The sequence below is a fragment of the Callospermophilus lateralis genome, chromosome 18, assembly GCF_048772815.1.
Source record: "Callospermophilus lateralis isolate mCalLat2 chromosome 18, mCalLat2.hap1, whole genome shotgun sequence".
NCBI classification, from domain to species: Eukaryota; Metazoa; Chordata; class Mammalia; order Rodentia; family Sciuridae; genus Callospermophilus; species Callospermophilus lateralis.
The window spans coordinates 18,337,064-18,359,210 of record NC_135322.1 but is presented as its reverse complement, the minus strand read 5'-3'; the positions used below and the strand labels follow the sequence as shown (position 1 = coordinate 18,359,210).

The window sequence follows — 22,147 nt, the reverse complement described above, 5'->3', positions numbered from 1 at the left end:
GAATCTATTTGGGTGTACTAATTTAATTAATTCTTTCTTTCTTTCTTTTAAATTTTTATTAGTTATTGATGGACCTTTATTTATTTGTTTATATATGGTGCTGAGGATTGAATCCAGTGCCTCACACATGCTAGGCAAGCGCTCTACCACTCAGCCCCAGCCCCAGCCCAGGGTGTACTAATTTCTATCACTGAGCTACATCCCAGCCCAATTTCTGATTAATTCTGCGATCCCAGTCTGTGTTCAGGGAAATTATCATTTTAAAGTATTTATAAATTATCATTTTAAAGTATTTAAGTTTATTACAACTTAAAGTATTTTAAAAATTAGACATGTAAAAAGTATGCCTATAATTTTCAAGAAATTCAAACGATGAAATTAAAACTTTCATTTTCCTCTCCCAAATATCTTATATCTTATTCTTTCCCCTGAAGTGACCATTGTTACCTGATTGGTGTGTGCTGTTCCACATTAATTTCTGTACATGCACAAATTTGTGCATACATGAGAAATTTAGAATTATTTTTTAAGAGGTACAACATAATTTATGTAAATCAGGGACCATCACACATTTTCTGCATGTTCAGAAAGAATGTTTCAGGTTTCTGAGGCCACTTGTTGCCTCTGACATTCTGGTTTTTTCTGTGTCTTTAAAATGTGAAATTAAAGAGGTGGATATGCCATTAAAGAGGTGGATATGCCTCTTTAATGGACTGGATTTGGCCCATGGGCTATAGTTTACTTCCCTGTTGGAATACATGTATAATAACCACAAATACACAACTTTGACATTTTTATTTGTTTTATGTAAAGAACTATGTTGTTCGGCTACCAGCATACCTGCTCACTTCTTCTTTTTTTTTTTTTTTTTAAATAAAGAGTGAGAGAGAGAGGGAGAGAGAGAGAGAATTTTTTAATATTTATTTTTTAGTACTTGGCGGACACAACATCTTTGTACGTGGTGCTGAGGATCGAACCCGGGCCGCATGTATGCCAGGCAAGCAGCTACCACTTGAGCCACATCCCCAGCCCCCTCACTTCTTTTTTTTAACATTTATTTTATTTGTTTATTTTTAAGTGGTGCTGAGGAGTGAACTCAGGGCCTCACATGTGCTAGGTGAGTGCTCTACCGCTGAGCCACAACCCAGCCCACCTAGTCACTTCTTGACAAAGGTACAGTAAGAGAGCATTAGGAAAAACTTTGCCCTTTCCTGGAAAGGTTGAACAGTATTAGACTCATTGTATTCACAGCTGTCATCCTATGACTGTAATCTTGGCTTTATTTAGGATTCTAGGCAAGAGTGGTTTGAAAAATAAAGTCAAAAGCCCTTATTTTACCTGAAACATCATTGAGCTCTTTTTCCAGATCTCAGAGGAGACAGACCTAGACCTGCATGACTGTTTACTTTCCAACCCTGGAGAACAAGTGCTCTTATTTTCAGTTCCAGAAAATGAACCAATCATGAGGCATAGGGACTTAATAAGCCATTGATGCATGACTGTACTTACTTATTCTCCTTTTCTATGACCAGCAGAGATCACTTGAGCTGAGAAGGGGATAAACTTCTTATTGTTGTAGTTTGGAATTTTGATTTGACTTTCAAAATTGAAATGCTGATTAGGATAGTTGGAATACTACTATGTTTTTTTTACATAATGGGCTAAACAGGCTTCCCAAGGCCATTCTGGAAATTGTGCTATTGCTGGGTTTTAGAATGGCGTATTCTAAATTTTAAATGGCTGAATTCTGAATTCTGAAATGTGATTGCCAAGTATAGAACTGCAGACTTAATATTTTACTTTATCCCCAGAGCAGTATTTGTTGTTTCTGGAATTTATGTTCTGCTGCGGATTTAGCCATGGGCCAATAAAGGGGCTCAGAATGTTCACCAACTCGGAAGAAATGTCTCGGCATTTGGATTTTTTCCTATTCCTGTTTTGTTTATTTATTCATGTTTTTTAGTGTGTTTTTTTTTTTTTTTTTTTTTTTTTTCATGCAAAGCTCTGAGAAAGTCTTTAACATTCATCCCTGGGGAAAGGAGTCTGTGCTCTAGTATTGCTGAACTTGACTGGCTAGACAAGTGTTCTTGCTAAAGTGTGGATGTGGTTTGTCCCCAGCAAAACTCATGCTAAAATTCAGTTTCTAGTGTTTTTTGTTGTTGTTATTGTTTGTTTTTGTGGTGCTGGGGATTGAATTCAGGGCCTTGAGCATGGGAGGCAAGCAATCTACCAACTGAGCTATATCTCCAGCCCCAGTTTGTAGTTCAACAGTATTGGGACCTTTTAATTTTTTTTTTAAATTTTTTAATTTTTTTAGTTGTAGATGGACACATACCTTTATTTTTATTTTATTTTTTATTTTTTTTAGTTGTAAATGGACACAACACCTTTATTTTTTGTTTAGTTTTTATGTAGTGCTGAGGATCGAACCCAGTGCCTCACACGTGTTTTAGGCAAGTGCTCTACCACTGAGCTACAATCCCAGCCCCCCTCCATAGCTTTATTTTTATTTATTTTTATGTGGTGATGAGGATCAAACCCAGTGCCTCACATGTGCCAGGTGAGTGCTCTACCACTGAGGTGATTATGGTTAGTAAGAGGGATTAATGCCTTTCTCATGTAAACTGTTGCTCTAATGGGACTGGATTAGGTACCTTCAGAGTGGGTTGTTGTGAAACAAGGGCATTCCTTGCTTGCTCTTCTGCTTTCCACCATTAGTTGAAGCAGTTCAAGGACTTCGGTGGTGCCATACTATTGTTTTTCCAGCCTATAGAATTGGGATCCAGAGTAAACTTCTTCCCTTTATAAAGTACCCAGACTCAGATATTCTGTTAACAATGGAAAATAGACTAAAACATCTCTACTCAGGGGCTCAGCCCAGGAGTATGTGAGGAAAGTCCTGCATTCAGGAATATTCAAATATTTGACCATTTTTAACATAGGACAAGGTATGGGTTCCCCACCATCAGCCCTGAAGGCCAGTTAATTCTTCTAATGCTCCTCATGTGATTTTAATTGATGGCCAGGTTTGGGATATGCTTTTAATTGACAGACACTTGATGTCTATGTTCTAAAACTGGAGCTGCTGACTGTGTACTCTGCCACTTTGTTCTGGGACACATGATGTATGACCTATCTATTTTGTATTGATCAGTTGACTTTGCCCCTTACCTTGGATGCTTTCACCTCATAGTCTTGCTGTTAGAGATATGAGTTATGACTTTGGTATTTCACTAGTTAACTTGTGCTTGTGACATGGCATATATCATGCCAGGAGTTGAATAATGGGGCACAGAGTCAGAAGATCTGGGTTTAGAAGATGTCTCTACTGGAGCAAATCTTATCATTTCTGAGTCTCGGTTCATATAAAATGGAATTATCACCTACCTTCCAGAGTTCTTCTTAAGATCAGAAGCAATTAGAGTGTGTGAAGCACTGTGCCCTAGTTTGTCATCACTACCATCATTATTATTGTTGTTTCCAGCATGTCTTGAAAGGGGCTATTAACCCTTCTCTGAAGTGCAGAGAATAATTATTTGCAAGAGCAATATTAGAGTAATGTGGAACAAGTTATTCTTCTAACTGGAACACTTTTAGGTGGGAACAGTTGCAATTCACAGAACATTTGCTCCTGCTCATTTCTAACTTGAGTCCTGAGGTGGGGCCTTCCTTTCTTCTTTGAGTTATCTTTTCCTTTGGATGTTCTAAGGTAGAAGCAGTATTACCTGCTTGATGTCACAACTGCCAAGCCTTTCAGCTTAAAAGCACAGGAGGACCTCTTCTGCCAAAAGTCAGTTTTCTTTGCCTTGCACCTAGAATGAGGTATGGTGAAGAGAGCATATAGGGGGGTGCCCACTGAATATATTTGCTGTGTTGGTCAGCTTTCTGTTGCTGTAACAAATACCTGAGATAATCAGCTTATAAAAGAAAGGGTTTATTTTGGCTCATAGTTTCAGAGGTTTCAGTCTATGTTTGGGCAAACCCATTGCTTTGGGTCTATGGCAAAGCAAGGCAGAATTCCTTGGTGGAACTCCTGGGAGAAAAAGTTGGTCCACCTCATGGCAGCCAAGAAACAAATGAGAGGAAGAGGAGGGGCCAAGGTCCCAATATCCCCATCAAAGGCCAACCCTGGTGACCTAGTTTTCTTCTATGCCTTATCTTCTAAAGGTTCCACCTCCTTCCAGTAGTGGAACTGAGGACCAGGCTTTTAACATGGAACTTTTAACATGGAACTTTGAGGGACATTCATACAAACCATAGCACCCACAGTAACAAGGAATCTTTGGATAAACCAATTGATAGTTTTGGTAGGATTTTCCCCTTTAAGCACTTATAGGAAATTTGTAATTTACATTGAAAATAGCTTACATTTTATCTAAAATGAGAAATACCCTCAAGACTCAACCTAGAAGTCTGGCCACGATGTAAAGTCAGGAAAAAATATGGTTCCCCAAATTGAATCTGTTCTTTGTACAAAGCTTTAACATCCCTCCTAAACATTTTTTAGGGGTGGACTCCATGGGACCCACTGTTCATATCTTTTCTTTTTATATCTATTTTTTAGTTTTAGGTGGACCCAATATCTTTATTTTTATTTTTATGTGGTGCTGAGGAGCGAGCCCAGTGTGCCTCATGCATGCTAGGTGAGCACTCTACCACTGAGCCACAACCCCAGCCCATATCTTTTCTTTTGGAATGGCTGAATTGAGTTGACTAATTTCTCTTTGATTTTATCTACCTCAGTTTTGGATCATTTACAATTCAAACATGTAGTTCATATTAAAGAAATATAGATAACCTGTAACTTGGTTTTCTATTTATTGGGAAATTACAAATTACTTGTCTTAAATAGTTCAGAACATATGTATGCAAATATTAGAACCAGGGCTGGGGATGTGGCTCAAGCGGTAGCGTGCTCGCCTGGCATGCATGCGGCCGGGGTTCGATCCTCAGCACCACATACGAACAAAGATTGTTGTGTCTGCCGAAAACTAAAAAATAAATATTAAAATTCTCTCTCTCTATTTCTCTCTCTCTCTCTCTCTCTCTCTGTCTCTCTTTAAAAAAAAAAAAAAAAACAAATATTAGAACCAAATTGACTTGTGATTCATGGCGTCATTGCATTCATATTTATTGCATACCTTGTACCAGATGTATTCTAAGTGCAGAACAGCAGTGAAAAGGAAATCTCTCCCTTCTTTTAGCTACAAGAGGTTTGTGATCTTAAACAAGATGGTAAGAAGAGGTATCACAGAGAAGGCAGCATTTGAATAAAGTCCTGAAGGAATGAGGAAGCAAGCCCTGAGGATAACCAGGGAAAGAGCTGAGAGATGAGCTAGTGCAGTGTCCCTGAGGTGGGATACAACTTGGGGTGTTTAAAGAGCAGTGGACCTTATGTGACTGAAACCAAGTGAAGAGAAGGGAAAGTAATGGGCAAGGTCAGAAAGGTTAAAGAGGGGGCACGTAACACTAGAGGGAAAAGGAAGGAAGGGCAGGAGGATTGGCTCTGCTTTCTTTGTACAGTGAACAGTGATGCTACTTCTCCCATTGCTTTAATCACAGTGTGACAACTGTAAGGTTCTGGCTTCCTTTTGGGTCATCAAGGACCCAAGGACTTTGTAGACAGTCCAGAAGCTCAGAGCAGCTACAGAGCTCCTGGGAGTTGTGTGTCTTTCAGGGGAGTATATTTTATATCTTCTAGCATTTTTATTGGCCTTCCAAGTATCAAATCAGACATTAAATCAAATCTATACATAGTTGGACCTTGTATTTCAGGATATACTAACATTTCTTTTGCATACTATGTGATTACCCATGAATGTGTTTGAAATAACTTATTTGTAAGCACTGGCTCCCTCTTAAGGACCTTAATTCCAGGTACATTACCATTTGTTTTGGATAGATATATGCCAAAAATATTGTAGAACAACTGTAATGGAAAAAATATTAAAAGTTGGTTTCAAGATGTGATTTTTCTTAACGAAATTAAATATGCATACTGTTTCTTTTTGATTTTTCTTTCTAAAGGGTAAAATTCAGTATTACTTATTTTCTTGTTTTGACTGGTAAATTTTCCATAATAGATTATGGAATAAATATTTCTTAACTATATATGCCAAATGAAAGTCCAGATTCTTCTTCTGTTAATCAGAAACCGAAGTGTATACTTCTTAGAAAGCATTCTCAGCATATTTTTATGTAGAAGGGATGATACAATTACAAAAATTTTGCTGGGTGAAAGTTTGCTAAGAATTGCATAAGGGAGGGATCAGGCCTTTCCCACCCTAGTCCAATTGTTCAGTCTTCATGTCACCAAAATTGAGACATGATTATGTTTTCTGATGTGGTAAAATAAGGTATACATAGCACAATACTCATACCTTGTGTATATGTGGATGGGAGGCACCAGGATTGAACCCAGGGCCTGGTACATCCTAGGCAACTGTTCTATCACTGAGCTTCTTACCCAGCCCTTTTAAAATTTTATTTTAATACAGGATTTTGTTAAATTACTCAGGCAAACCTTGAGCTTGTGATCCTCCTGCCTCAGCCTCCTGAGCTACTGGGAATATAGACATGTGCCACTTCATCTGGCTTATAATGTATTCTTAGACTTCTTCCTATGTGCATATATTTGACAAATTTAGAGTTTTCAGACTCTGGCTAAAATTTTCTCTTTCCAGTCACTCTTTGACTTTGGTGGCAGCAGGGGTTACCTGAAATAATCCAATCAAAATTTTGATTTGAATGAATTTCCAATTTGTAGGAAACTTGGAGTATAGTGAAGCAAGATAGACAATACCACAAGAAAGCAATGCAAGCAAATTCAGGATGTAGCATATTCTGTAGTCGGTTGACCTGATTTGTTTAACAAGACATTTGTATAGGAAAAAAAATTAGATATACTGTTCTAGATTAAATGAGTTAAGAGATGTGATAACTGAATACCATTACTTTTTTGAGATTGAATTTAAACCAAATGTAAAAAGACATTTTTAAAGATAACTTGGGAAATTCAAACATGTCCTGGGTTCTTGGTTGACTGGGATTTGTGTCAGAAACAGAAAGGAATGAGGAAGACGGGAAAGGATAGATGAAAAGCATGCTATAGGGCTGGGGTTGTGGTCAGTGGTGGAGGACTTTCTTAGCATGTGGGAGGTACTGGGTTTGATCCTCAGCACCACATAAAAATAAATAAATAAAATAAAGGTCCATTATCAGCTACAACTAAAAAAAAATACTTGGGGCTGGGGTTGTGGCTCCGTGGTAGAGTACTTGCCTAGCATGTGCTAGGCCCTGGGTTCGATCCTCAGCACCACAAAAAAATAAATAAATAAAGGTATTGTATCCAACTATAACTAAAAAATAAATAAATATTTTAAAAATAAAATATTTTTTTAAAAAGCATGGTACAGTTTTAATATGGAAGCTGTGTGTGTGTGTGTGTGTGTGTGTGTGTGTGTGTGTGTGGTGTGCAGGGATTTGAACCTGAGCCACTTGCATCCTCAGCCAGATTTGGGAGCTTTTTAATAGGTATAGAGAGTGGTTGCTAGGCTTCATTTTTATATTTTTGAACTTTTTTAAGTTTGGATATGGGAGAGAAAAACTTATGAATGCTTGATAGCAGAAACAAATCAGAGGACTTAATAAATCAATTTCTTGGGGGTTTTTGTGCGTGTGGTCTTCTGATAGATGGAAATTTTATAGCGTGGTAGGATAACTCAGGCTTTAGAGGTAAAGAGAAAAGCAGGTACTTATCAGAATCAAAGGAGGTGGGAACAAAGAAAAGACACATCCAAAGGCAGGATCCCAATAGCATATGGGAGTCAAGAACAGAATTTTGGGTAGCTAGTGGGTGAGGACAATGTTGCCTTCTTTTAGAAGAATATGATTTAAAATTGCAAAATTACTGGGCTGGGGTTGTGACTTAGAGGTAGAGCGCTCGCCTAGCCATGTGTAAGGCACTAGGTTAAAAAAAAAAAAAAAAAAAAAAAAAACCTTCCTTCAGCTGTCAGCACCCAAAGAGGTTAAGTGATCTACACTGTTCTGCTGCCTCAGGCCAGGGGCTTGTTCCCATCCCTTCAAGGGACCAGGCTTTCTGCCCCTCAAACTAATGGTTAGATTCCCAGAGATAAGAAAGTATAACTCTCTTAAGTAGGCCTCAGCCACCTGGCCTGTTTTGCTCTTTGCTCAGCTGTATTAATCACCCTCCTTGAATAAATACAGAGGGGCTAGCTGCCATTGTGCAGAGATGAGTGAGGGCAATCAAAAGTGCTTGGGGTGGCGGCCTGGGGTTGTGGCTCAGAGGTAGAGCACTTGTCTGGCATGTGTGAGGCACTGGGTTCGGTCCTCAGCACCACATAAAAATAAATAAATCAAATAAAGGTATTGTGTCCAACTACAACTAAAAAATAAATGTTTAAAGGGAAAAAAAAAAAAGTGCTTCAGGCACAGTAGACGAGACTGATAGTCTTATTAAGTATGATGAGTGCTGTGCTACAGGTGGAAAATAACCTCAAGCTTGACTATTGTTTTGTACAGTTTTTCAGCAGTTCCTCTTTCTCACCCAGCTCACTGTGACTGGACCTGCACTCAGAGCAGGATCTGCTACCCAAGAATGTGGAAGAATACTGGAGTGGAGGCAGGGGTATAGCAGACAGCCTTAGAGCCCTGTAAGAGAGAGATGATGTTATTTGCTTCCCAGTATCCAGTCTCCCCTTCTTTTTCAGTAATAAACTTTTTTTGATTTTGTTATTTAGGCATATTGGCATATTTTCAGAGATAAGTATAACATCTCCTTGTTCCCTTACAGTCAAGACTAACCAGTTAGTTATTTTAGTAGAATCTGGTCCATAAAGTCATGACTGAAAGTACTGGATGAGATACTGGGAGGTCTCCTTAAAGGGAACAGAATGCTCCCTTCTCTTCCCCCAGTTTTCTCTGTCCAGAATCAGATGGAGTGGCTGAAGGTCATTTAGTCATTTAGAGCTATGAAGTAACTTAAGAACGGAAACTTTTCATGAGAACACGGGGCAGAAATAATGGGAACTAGGTTCCTTATGATGCCATGGAATCTCCATTCAAGCTCTAGACTTCCTGTCTCTGGATTTCTTTTACCTAGAAAAAAAATAAGGTACCGTGTTGTTTTGGGTCTTTGTTGTTGTGTAGGTAAACCTGATCCTAAATGAATGGAAGCAAGAAGACCTGATAAGAGTTCATTACTAGATCTGAGGGTATATCTCAGTTATAGAGCACTCACCTAGCATGTGAGAGTTCCTGGATTTTATCCTCCACCCCCCCAAAAAAGAGCATTCCTATTTGGTTCCATGGTGCATGCCTGTAATTCCAGCTGCTTGGGAGGCTGAGGCAGGAGGATTGTGAATTCAAAGCCAACCTCAGCAGTTTAGTGAGGCAAAAGATGATCATGGCTTAGAATGGTTATAGAAGAAAAAACTAGAAGCAAGTTCTTTTTTTTTTTTTTTTTTTTGGTCCTGGGGATTGAACCCAGGGTCGCTTAACCACTGAACTGCATCCCCAGCCCTTTTTTATATTTTATTCAGAGAAAGGGTCTCATTAAGTTGCTTAGGGCCTCGTTAGGCTGGTATTGAACTCGAGATCTGGTACTGAACTCTAAATTAATGATCTAAAGATCTAAACTAATGGTTAGATGCCTCAGCTTCCTACTCGGCTGGGTTTATAGGCGAGTGCCACTGTGGCCAACATAGGTTTTTGTTTTGTTTTGATTTGTTTTTTGTGGTGCTGGGGATTGAACCCAGGGCCTTGTACATGCGAGGCAAACAGTCTACCAACTGAGCCATAATCCCCACCCCCACTGCAGTTTTTTATATATACAAGTTCAATAACATTAACAACATTGACATCATCATATAACCATCACGATTATCTATCTCTAGAACTTTTTCTTCTTCCCAAACCCATTAAACAATAACTTCAGTTCCCCCTTCTCCCAGGGACCACTATTCTACTTTTGTCTCTATGATTTTTTTTGTATTTATTTTTTATTTTAGCTGGACACAATACCTTTATTTCTTTTATGTGGTGCCGTGTATCGAACTCAGGGCCCCACATGTGCCAGGCAAGTGCTCTACAACTGAGCCACAACCCCAGCCCTTTATGATTTTGATTACTCTAGAACCTTATATAAATAGAATGAGAATACTTGTCCTTTTGTGACTGGCATAATTCACTTAGCATAATGCTTTTTAAAGCTCATTCATGTTGAGCTGGGAGTGGTGGTGAATGCCTGTAATTCCAACAACATGGGAGGCTGAAGTAAGAGGATCACAAGTTCAAGGCCTGCCTCAGCAATTTAGCAAGGTCCCAAGCAACTTAGGGAGACCCTGTCTCAAAAATAAATAAATAATGTCACCCATGTCGTAGCATGTATCAAATTTTCCTTCCTTTTGATGGTATTTCAGCAATTGTCTTTTGAATGTAGTATTGCCATAGGTGTATGTGTGGGTGTGTGAGTGTATAGAGCCACACACAAGCACCTGGGTCACTCATTGTAGTTCTGAGACTGTGGGCAGTGGAGGAAAAGTAGGCTAGAATCATAGGTCTGGGATACCTAATAGACACTGAGGGGTGATTTAAGAGTAGATAGTTGGAATACAAATTTAGAGTTGAGGGCTGATGATGTCCAAAAAATTGGGGCCAGCAATCAGTAGCTTCAAAACTGTACAAGGTCATCAAATGAGTCTAGCTGGAGAACAGTGAGCCCTGAGGCACTTCAGCTTTTAGAGGTCAGAAGATGACAAAGAAACAGCCAAGGAGTGTGAAAGAAGAGCCACTGAAGAAGCAGTAAGAAGATGAAGAGTGTGGTGTCTTGAATGCCAGGCAGAGCAAGTGTTTGAAGATAGGGAGAGAGGACCACCTTCTCAATGCTGTCAAGAAGAGGTGAGGTGTCCTCCGGTCTTCTCTCAAGACTTGCCACAGTTATCATCATGTACATAAAATGGCCGGGAGTGTTCCTCCCTTCCAAATGAGGGTAGTGATCTGTATCTCATTAAGGTAGCTTGTAAGGTGTTGATAATGAAATATTCTTAATAGAAGTTAACAACTTCTGGGGCTGGGGATGTAGCTCAAGCGGTAGTGTGCTCGCCTGGCATGCGTGCTGTCCAGGTTCGATCCTCAGCACCACATACAAACAAAGATGTTGTGTCCGCTGATAACTAAAAAATAAAAAAAAAAAAAAAGAAGTTAACAACTTCTGTTTTTGGAATGGGGTCTTGCTCTGCTGCCCAGGCTAGTCTCAAACTCCTGGGCTCAAGCGATCCTCCCTCTTCAGCCTCCAGAGTTACTTGGTACTGTAGGCACACACCATTGTCCTGGGTGAAAGTGACAACTTCTTTTTTTTTTTTTTTTTCCCTTGCAGCTCCCACTCTTTTCTCTCTTGCTAGACTCCTTCTTCTGTTCTTCTCTAAATGTTTAAGTTCCCTAGGGGTGTATTCTGGGCTCATTCCTTTTGCTTTGTGCAAAATTACTCTTTTAGTATCCATTTAGTTCCAATATTTAAATGTGTTTGTGTATCTGTGATATATGTGTGTGTGTGTGTGTGTGTGTATTCATGACTTTTGGATTCCATATCTTTTTTTTTTTTTTTTAAAGAGTGAGAGAGAGTGAGAAAGAGGGAGAGAGAGAGAGAATTTTTTAATATTTATTTTTTAGTTTTCAGCGGACACAACATCTTTGTTTGTATGTGGTGCTGAGGATCGAACCCGGGCCGCACGCATTCCAGGCGAGCGCGCTACCGCTTGAGCCACATCCCCAGCCCTGGATTCCATATCTTAATTTTTTTTTTTTTCTTTTGGTACTGGAGGTTTATCCCAGGGGAGCTTTACCATTGAACTACATTCCTAGAACTATAGGGCACCTAGGCCATATGATGTCTGAATAACTTCAGTATATTTTAACCCTTTCCCTGTATCAGTATACACCCACAATATAAATTTGTTTATTGAGAAAATTGTGTATTGAATGGGAAAAATAAATTACTCATGAACAGAATGTCCTCCTCCACCTTCCTCCTCCTCCATTTCTCCAGATTCCTGAGAAAACTTGTAATGGAACTACCATTAGACCCATTTATCTCACTCCTTGGTATATACCCAAAGGACGTAAAATCAGCATACCATAGTGACAGAGCCATATCAATGTTTGTAGCAGTTCAGTTCACAATAGCCAAGCTATGGAACCAGCCTAGGTGCCCTTCAACAGATGAATGGATAAAGAAAATGTGATATATATATATATAGACACACACAAAGGAATATTACTTAGCCATAAAAAGAATGGCTTTATGGCTTTTGCCGGTAAATGGATGGTTCTGGAGACTATTGTGCTAAGTGAAATAAGCCAGTCCCCCCCAAAAAACAAAGTCTGAATGTTCTCTCTGGTATGTGGATGCTAACACAAAATTAAGGGGTCGGGGGAGGGAAGAATAGAAGTTCAATGGATTAGACAAAGGGAAAGAATACAGGGTTGGGAATAGGAAAGACAGTAGAATGAATCAGACATAACTTTTTTATGTTCATATGTGAATATACACAACCAGTGAAACTCTAAATCGTGTACAACCACAGAATGGGATCCTAATTAGAATAAATTATACTCCATGTATGTGTGTGTGTATGTATGTGTATATATATATATATATATATATATATATATATATATATCTCAAAATACACTCTACTGTCATGTGTATCTACAAAGAACAACAACAATAGCAACAAAAAAGACAGGGTCTCCATAAGTTACCCAGGCTGCTGGGGATCCTTCTGCCTCAGTCTTCTCAACACAGTCCTTTGTCTGCCATAATTAATATGAACTTTATTACCTTGAGTGGACTTCTACTTTTCCCCTGGTTGATCTTTTATATACCATTATTATTATGTTAAGATTTATAGCAGCATAGCTGAAATTTCCTGTGTGTTCAACACATTACACTGTAATAAATTTTTGATATAATTTATTTTGGAAAGGGACCCATAATACAACTTATAGGGCTGGGGTTGTAGCTCAGTGATAGAGTGCTTGCCTAGCATATGTAAAGCTCTAAGTTTGATCCTCAGCACCACACATAAATAAATAAGTGAAATAAAGGTATTGTGTTCATCTACAACTGAAAAAAATTAAAAAAAAATTTAAGAAAGAAAACCAAAAAAACCCCCCAACAACATACACAGTTTTTCCAAAAACATTCACAGTAGCTGGGCCTGATGGCATACTCCTGCAATCCCAGGCACTTGGGAGGCTGAGGCAGGAGGATTACAAATTCAAGTAACCTGGGAAATTTAGCAAGAACTTGTCTCAAAATAAAATTTAAAAAGGGCTGGGTATGTAGCTTGGTAGTTGAGTATTTGCCTAGTATGTGTGAGTCTCTGGGTTCAACCCCCCAGTACCATTTAAAATAAAACTACATATACAAATATGGGCTGCATAGGAAACATATAATCGATGGTTATATCTATTTAGGAATATTTAGTACTATTTGTTTGCTTATTTACCTCATCCTTTTCCTCAATCTATTTACAGTGAATATGTGTCACTGATATAAAGGGTTTTATCCACCACAGTGCTTAGCCTAAGAAGTCGAAACCATTGCGTCTCTGCTATTATTTTCATTAGCAATAAAGCATCATGTCCAAGGACAGAATGTAATTTTGTCTGACTTGATTAGCATTTGGTGTTGGCTCTGCCGCCTCTGGGCATGTCTTTTCTTCTCCCTAGTTCTTTCCCCCATATATAGCATGGCAGCTTCTCCGTGCCTTAAGTTAATGCTTACTGCAGAGAGCTTTTTTTTTGGCTTTCTGTTATTGTGTATGTGTGTATGTGTGTGTATGTTTTGTTTTATTTTTTTAATATTTTTTTAGTTATAGATAGATACAATAACTTTATTTATTTTTATGTGGTGCTGAGGATCGAACCCAGTGTCTCTCACATATGAGGTGAGCACTCTACCACTGAGCTACATCCCCAGCCCTTGTATGTGTGTGTGTATTTGTTACTGGAGATAAAACTCAAGGCCTCACATATGCTGGGCAAGTACGTTACCACTGAGCTATAACCACAGCCCTTTTTTGTTAATATTTTACATGTTGGTTTCAGTGAGCTTGTTTTTTACATTTTAGTACTGTGGTATAATCATCAGCAGCACTTTCCATAGTTCAGGAATGGTCTGCTGAATTCTCTGTTTCTTTCTCTGGAGACACATTTAGGTCTTTGTATCACATTCTGGTCTGTTGGCTAGGTCATAATGTAATGACTCTGGAATTATCATAAAGACAAAAAAGGCCCCATAAGTAATAAGGTTGAGGACACTTGGAACAAAATGTAATGCGTAAGGTATAAGTATTAAAGAGAAAGAAATGATTGAATAGCTCTGGAATTTCTAATAAAAGGATCCAGTCTGGATCAACTTCATTTCACTCACTCAAACTTTTAAACTGATCTGAAATAAATGGATATATGACCGTTTTACTTGTTCTTAGTAGGAATATGAGGAAGGTTGAGTGAAGTTAAATAGAACACTGAACTTAGTGAGAAATTACTTGTTTTATTTATTTATTATTTTTTTATAATTATTGTTTTTTTATTTTATTTTTTATAATTATTGTTTTTTTAAAATTTTTTTGGTTGTGGATAGACACAGTACTTTTATTTTGTTTATTTTTACGTGGTTCTGGGGATTGAACCCAGTGCTTCATGCATACTAGGCAAGCACTCTACCACTGAGCCATAACCCCAGCCCGAAATTACTTGTTTTAATATGAAAGATCCAAAATGTTTTGGGAGATGGGGTAGACTTGGGCACTCCATATTTATGAGCACAAACAGCTATTAAGGACTGAATCAGGCCTTGAGCCTAGAGAAGAGTTAATTAAAACTAAAATTTGAAATACTCTAGGAAGTTAAAGTCGACATCTGCATGTCCTATAATGACTATGGTAGCGTAGAGAGGGTGGTCTTTTTTTTAAAAAATATTTTAAAATTGTTGATGGACCTTTATTTTTATTTATTTGTATGTGGTGCTGAGAATTGCCCAGTGCTTCATGCGTGCCAGGCAAGTGCACTACCACTGAGCTACAACCCCAGCCCCGAGAGGGTGGTCTTTTGATGCTCAAAATTGCATGTCCCTAAATTAACATCTCTTTATATAATCTCAACTAAATATAAAAATCACCAAAAAGAAAAGTCATTCTGGTTATATCTATGAGCATAGTATACTTAGCAGCCAATGTAATGCCACCATTGGGGATTTCCAGAAAACAGGACTCCATTTCAGTAGATCCCCAGTGGTTATCAATAATCTAGCCCTCCTTATGTTTGGTGTCCATCCACTATTGTGTCTACACCCTGGATCTTATTGTAGGGAGACAGAGCAGCCTATTAATTTGAACACAGCTTTTTGGAGTCAAACAGAACTGGCCAGTTCTGTTTGACTTATTACCTACTTGATATTAAGCAAGGTTGTTTGTGTGTATGTGTGTGTGTGTTATTTTGTTTTGTTTTGATCTCTAAGCCTTAGTGCTGTCAAGAATTGCTCACGGCCCATAGGGTCACATTCCCATGTAAGTTATGTGTTGTGGGTTAAATGATAGCTGTTGATAGAGTTTCATTGTTACTGTAAACTTAAATGTCTGTCCTTGACAGTCCTTTCATTTTTCTTACCCAATTTGTCACATCTGTTCTGCTGTTGAACTCCATACCAAGAAACTTTCTCCATGTGAAAGAAAAAATAGCTGTCTAAGGCCTTGGGGTCACACTTTTCAAAATTTACATTAGGAAGACCCCCAAGGACTGGCCTACGCCTGGGTAAAGGAGGGGAGCTAAGCTAAGAGTAAGATATCAGAGAAAAGGTGGGCAGAGGCAGCCTGAAGTCAGAGCTCTGTCTTCCTGAGTAGGTGAAGTTTACACCTACGTTATTCAGGTAAATTTAAGAGCAGAGTCATTGAAACAGCTTTTTCTGGGGTAACTACTGGTTTGGCTTTTTTTTTTTTTTTTTTTTTTTTTTTTGGTAGTACTGGGTTCTGAACCCAGGGTACTTTACCACTGAGCCATATTCCAATCCATTTTTATTTCTATTTTGTTTTCAGACAGGGTGTTGCTAAGTTGTCCAGGTTGCCTCAGCTTCCTGAGTGGCTGGGATTACAGGTGTGTGCCACTGCACTTGGCTTGATTGGTTTTGAATGAATTATTTACAACACATATTTTGTCACAATCCTAATTTGGGTTGATGAGTTACACATCATAGGTAGGAGGAAGGAGGTGCATGGTAGCTGAACTCTTATTATCATAGTTTCTTATTTATAGAGAAGACATTTAGATTACATGACTCATCTAAGATCAGCCATGTAATAAATGGTGGGGACAGCACACTGAAAATGCCTTTTCAGCTGTTTGGCTCTCTTCCCCTGCTTATTCCTATAACAGCAATCTCCACCCCTTCCACCATTTCACCACTGCAACAAAAGGACTTGCCCTGACTCCATCCTTCCATAGAGGTGGGTGTGTAATCCACACCATCATTATCAGAAGAGAGTCCTGTTCTGGACCCTGCATCAGGCCATCAGAAGCATTTCTGAGAATATTTCCTTTATGAGAGGAAGGGGCAGCCATCTCTTTACCCTTGGTCATGTCCTCAGAGAACCTTTTCTTGACCACATACCCCTTGATGTTCATTCTCCTACAGCATCTGACCTTGTGTATCCATTTATGACTTTGTTGTCTCCCTTACCCTCCTGAGAATGAGTTTCAGGACTTGCTTATTCTCTTTCTTAAATTATTATTAGGCTTTTGTGCTTTATATATATTAGGCATTCACATATATATTTCTTGTAAGGGTGAATGATTCATTATTATTGGTCAGAAGTTGTGAGAATATGACCCCAGAGCAAATGGTTCATGGCATCCTCACTGTCTCCTCCTTCTCCACTTCCCCATAATCTGCCAAAATGCAGATTGGGAGGGGGATGAAGAATTTGTGTCCTTGAGGAGCCAGCATCACTTCTCTGTGTCTGCACTATGTGGAGCTTCAGGACACACTTAACTGTGCCAGTTAAGGTTGAATTTCTATCATGTACCTGATCTAGTACCACTAGCCCTTAGCTATATCAAATCTGTTGAAGTAGTGGGGGCACACTGGCTAAGGCACAGAAAGATAATTCAAATGACTATTATATCCAGTTTGTGTCACCATGACAGTTTCATAACTTCTGTATGACTTAGTCTTCATGTCTATAAAGTAGGGATGACTGCAAGGATTGTTCCTAGGATTAAGTGTGATAACCCATGTGAAAAAAATTTAAAAATTTTTTTTAATTGTTGAATACCTTTATTTTTATTTATTTTATGTGGTGCTGAGAATCAAACTCAGTGCCTCACACATGCTAGGCAAGTGCTCTGCCACTGAGCCACAACCCCAGGACCCCCATGTGAAATCTTTAGCATTGCTTAAGTACAAGCTGGGAGCTCAATTAAAGCTGGCTGTGATTACATACAGTACTAAATATTATTGATTGGTGCATTATGGTTGTATGTAACAATGGGCTTTATTGTTACATATGCTTACCTGCACACAATATAATAACATAATTTGGCCAGTTTCACTCCCAATCTCTTCCTACCTCTCTGCACCTTCCTTTTGGTCTCTTTCTTCTACTGATCTCCCTTTGATTTTCATGAGATCTATTCCCACCTTTCTTTTTCTTTTCCTCTCTAGCTTTTACATAAAATATATATACATATATATATATATATATATATATATATATATATGTATATATTATATATATAAATAAACAAACATATAGCCCTTGACCTTCTTATTTCACCAAACATAATGGTCTCTGAGTCCATCCATTTTCCTGCAGATGACATAATTTTATTTTATTTTATTTTTGACTGAATAAAACTTCATCGTGTATATGTGCCACATTTTCTTTATCCATTCATCCATTCATGGACACCTAGGCTGGTACCATAGTTTGGTCATTCATGTCATGTATTTCTGACCGCGTGCGTTACCTGTGTCCCTCACCTTGTCCAATCTAGTACAGACCACTGATAGGGAAGAGCTCTGAAGAGCTCTGAATGTGGTGGAAGTGGAAACCCAGGAAGTTCAGGTGGGGTTTCAGCATCTGGGTTGTTCATCTGTGGTGAGAGGATGGTTTGGTTTGAGGTCTTTTGTTTGCTTTTGTTTGGTCCTGGTGATTTCTACAGGGGGAATACGATTCAGAGGGAATAAGTATATACAGAGAGTTGGCCTGTTCCTGTATCTCCAGGGAACAGAGCTCTGACTGGTAGGGATGGAGAGAGTGTACAGTAAAAGACAGCATCGGACATGGGTGTTAAGAGGTAAAAGATCCAAGGTTGAATCATATTTGGGGCTGCTTCAAGGGGCAGAACTGGACTGGAGCATAGGTACTTCAAAAGACAATGGAGCCAGGCTCAGTGGTACACATCTGTCATTCCAGCAGCTCTGGAGGCTGAGGCAGGAAAATTGTGAGTTCAAAGCCAGCCTCAGCAAAAGTGAGGTGCTAAGCAACTCAATGAGACCCTGTCTCTAAATAAAATCCAAAATAGGTCTGGGGATGTGGCTCAGTGGTGAATGCCTTTGAGTTCAGTCCCTGGTATCTGCCCTACCCCAACCCCCCTTACTCCCCCCTCACCCCCATCCCCCCACCCTCACATTCCCTCACCCTCACCCCCCACCCCACCCCCCAAAAAAACAATGGAAACAGTTCCAAACCTTCACCAGCTTCCCAAGGCAGGGCACTAAGGGCTGGCAGCCAGTGAAGCTTCTCACATTTGCTCCTACCATTTGGATGAATTGCAAATGTATAAAGTAATTTTCTGTAAGTCATCTATATTAGCCAATGAAAAAAGAAAAAATACCTTCCACATATACACACACACATAAACAATATCTTAATTTGCTGGAACATGATGAAAGGGTTACAGTAGTTTTTGTTGGTATTGTCAGATTTGGTGTGGGCAAAAGCACTATGAGAGATTTGGCAGAGGGCGTGTCAGTAATCTGGAATATCTGTGCTCAAATTGCTTTGTGTATGGTAAATTCTTGCTCTCCTTTAAAGAACAAGAAATAGGATATCCTAGAGAACACATTGTAGCTGTGGTTAAGGCAAGAAAGAAAACAGGGAGCAACAAACAATGTCAGAGAACAGCTGATGCCAGATTGCCAGATAAACGTACTTTCATATTTTAAAATGTTTATAGTACACATATTTCAGTGTGTGTGTATGTACATATGTATAATTACATGTTAACCCTATATGTCAATGTAGTATTATGAATAGTATTTTTTAAAAATGAATTTCCTATTTGGGCCATTAACCAGTTAACACTATGTATCAGGTCAGTGGGTTCCTACTAAACTGGTGAATGGAGTTGTGTAATATGTTTTGTTGCCTCCTACAAGACTGGTCTGTCAGCTTTATTTCTTAAGATTGAAAATATGACTTACAATGATGTTAGTAACTATATTAACACTGTTATTAAAATAACCAGTATCTTTGGATTCCATTTCCAATGGGATTTTTTTTATAAGTCACACTGATCTATCAGATTTTGAATCACATGGCTTTTACTTTGCCTTCTGAACACTGCATGGACATAACTGGAATTGTAGATTGCTCTAGTTCAGCATGAGCTCAAAGACAACCAGGGTCAGTGTGAGCCAGAGTCCTGGTGATAGGAGTGGAGAACAGGAATACAGACACTTGGCAGGAAGTTGGAAGGTTCATTTGAATCTGGGGACTTGCTGTTTGGTTGAGATGTTTTGACTTCTAGGCATCAGGCAGCTAGGTCCAAATATGAGAACAAAGGCAGATCCTTCTAAAGCATGGCGACTTTTTCACTTTGTATAATTTCATAATTCCATAGTCATTGATAGTTGAATTTATTATGCTGATCTATCAGTAACCTGCAACCTAAAAAACCCTGGCTTTCTTGTTTTTGCAGGTGTTGGGGCGATGTTTCTTGACAGTGGTACAAGTCCATTTCCAGTTTTTGACCCACGCATTACAGAAGGTCCAGCCAGTGGCTCATTCTTGCTTTGCCGAGTTTGTTGTGCCAGAAAAAAAGAACAGTGGTGGCAGCGGCTTATCTGGCATGGGCCATACACCCGAACTGGAGGAAGCTGTGCGATCCTGGCGGGGGGCTGCTGAGGTAACTGACTTTGGGGAGGTTGGGCCCTGTATTCAAATGGGAGAGGATCCAGAAGGCCTTTGCCTATTGGTTCTCAAAAGGGCCATTTTCTTTAGAAATTTAAGTTTTAAACTGCTCTCAATAGCTTGTTCACTTATTTAACAGTGAACATCTTTGTGAATGCCCTTTGGGGCAGGCCTATGCCAGGCACTGAGCTAACAGCTTTTTCCCACAGCCTGCTGGGAGAAGGCTTATAAAACCAGGGTGAAGAGAGCTGTGGTAGAGATGTTACTGGCAGAGAGGAGGGGCCCTACTTTTGAATAGGAGTGGTACAGGAAAGCTAGAAGAGAGGAACAAGGGAGAAGGCTAGTGCCTAAATCAGCAAAGACAGGATGGAGCTGGCTGGTGAGGGAAATGCTCAGCAAGGAAGCTGGGTAGGTGAACAGGAGTGTTTGGCAGACAGATGGAACACCAGGCTCCAAAGCCACAATCATACCAAATGAAAACTCAGTGAATATAGGGATTTCTCCCTTCTAGTTCTGGAAATTGAAGCCAAGGACAGTCTATTACTGAGCTACTTCCCAGCCCTCTAAACTTTATTTTGAAATAGGTTCTTGCTGAGTTGTCTAGGCTGGCCTCAGACTTGTGATCCTCAGCCTCCTGAATAACTGGGATTACACATGTTGCCACCACACCCAGCTGAAAATAAGGAATTTTTTTCTTTCTTTCTTTCTTTCTTTCTTTTTTTTTTTTCCAGTACTGGGGATTGAACCCAAGGGTGCCCTACCACCGAGCTACATCTCCAACCCATTTCATTTTTTAAAAAATTTGAGAGAAGATCTCACTAAGTTGCCTAGGCTGGCTTCAAATTTACAATCTTCCTACCTAAGCCTCCCAAGTTTCTAGATTATAGGAGTGTGCTTTTGTTTTTTGATAACCAAATCATTCTCTTTTAGAAGGCTTAACATATTTATAGTTTTTAGTTCTTTAAGATTCTTAACTGGTCCAACTCTACCTAAGCCCTCATTTGTCAGTTGCTTTGCATGTGATTTGAGCAATTCTCCAGTTCTGCTTTATTTGACTCCATGAAGTCTTCAATCTTTTGAAAGATCATCGATTTCCCTGCACAGCAGATATGTTCATAAAACTCAGTTACCAACAAAAGATAGACCAAGGAAGAGGTTGGCTCCACTATTGGGTAAATATCGCATTAGTGGGGCTGGTATGGCATGTTCATCAGGGTTGGAGGAAGAAGAAATGCCAGTGAATTAGTGAGTATTCTCATTTCCCACACAACCTAATGACTGAAGGGACCTGCCACAGTGGTGGGCAGCAGGCTTTCCCTGAGCCTGTTGGGCTGGAGAGTCCAGTCTAGCATAGGATTCCTTTTCTTTTTTTTTTTTTAGAGAGAATTTTTTAATATTCATTTTTTAGTTTTCGGCGGACACAACATGTTTGTTTGTATGTGGTGCTGAGGATCGAACCCGGGCCGCATGCATGCCAGGAGAGCGCGCTACCGCTTGAGCCACATCCCCAGCCCAGGATTCCTTTTCTAGTCTCTGATTTGTCCTTCTCCACTCCTTTTCCATAACCAGAAGAATTTAAATATGAGCAAATCAAAAATAGCTCTTAAAAACAGTCTGTGTTGGGGCTGGGGTTGTAGCTCAGCGGTAGAGCACTCGCCTAGCATGTGCGGGGCCCTGGGTTCAATCCTTAGCACCACATAAAAATAAATAAAATAAAGGCATTGTAACCAACTACACCTAAAAAATAAATTTAAAAAATTTTTAAAAATTAAAAAAAAAAGTCTGTATTATGTAGCCCTCTCATAAAATCAGTAACAACACATTTCTTTTTCTTTTTTCTTTTTTTTAAGTCTCAGAAAGTCTACATGTGGGCCGGGATTATAGCTCAGTGGTGGAGTACTCGCCTAGCACTTGTGAGGCACTAGGTTCAA

General features: G+C 39.2%; 1 protein-coding gene across 5 annotated transcripts in view; it reads left to right on the top strand.

Moving 5' to 3' along the window:
- Positions 1–22,147, top strand: part of Garre1 (granule associated Rac and RHOG effector 1) — a 91,144-nt gene that overhangs the window by 36,166 nt on the left and 32,831 nt on the right. For all 5 annotated transcript variants that reach the window (XM_076837621.2, XM_076837616.2, XM_076837620.2 and 2 more), the window contains one exon: positions 20,005–20,211. In XM_076837621.2, coding sequence (XP_076693736.2) covers positions 20,005–20,211 — 207 coding nt within the window. The remainder of the gene's footprint in view (positions 1–20,004; positions 20,212–22,147) is intronic.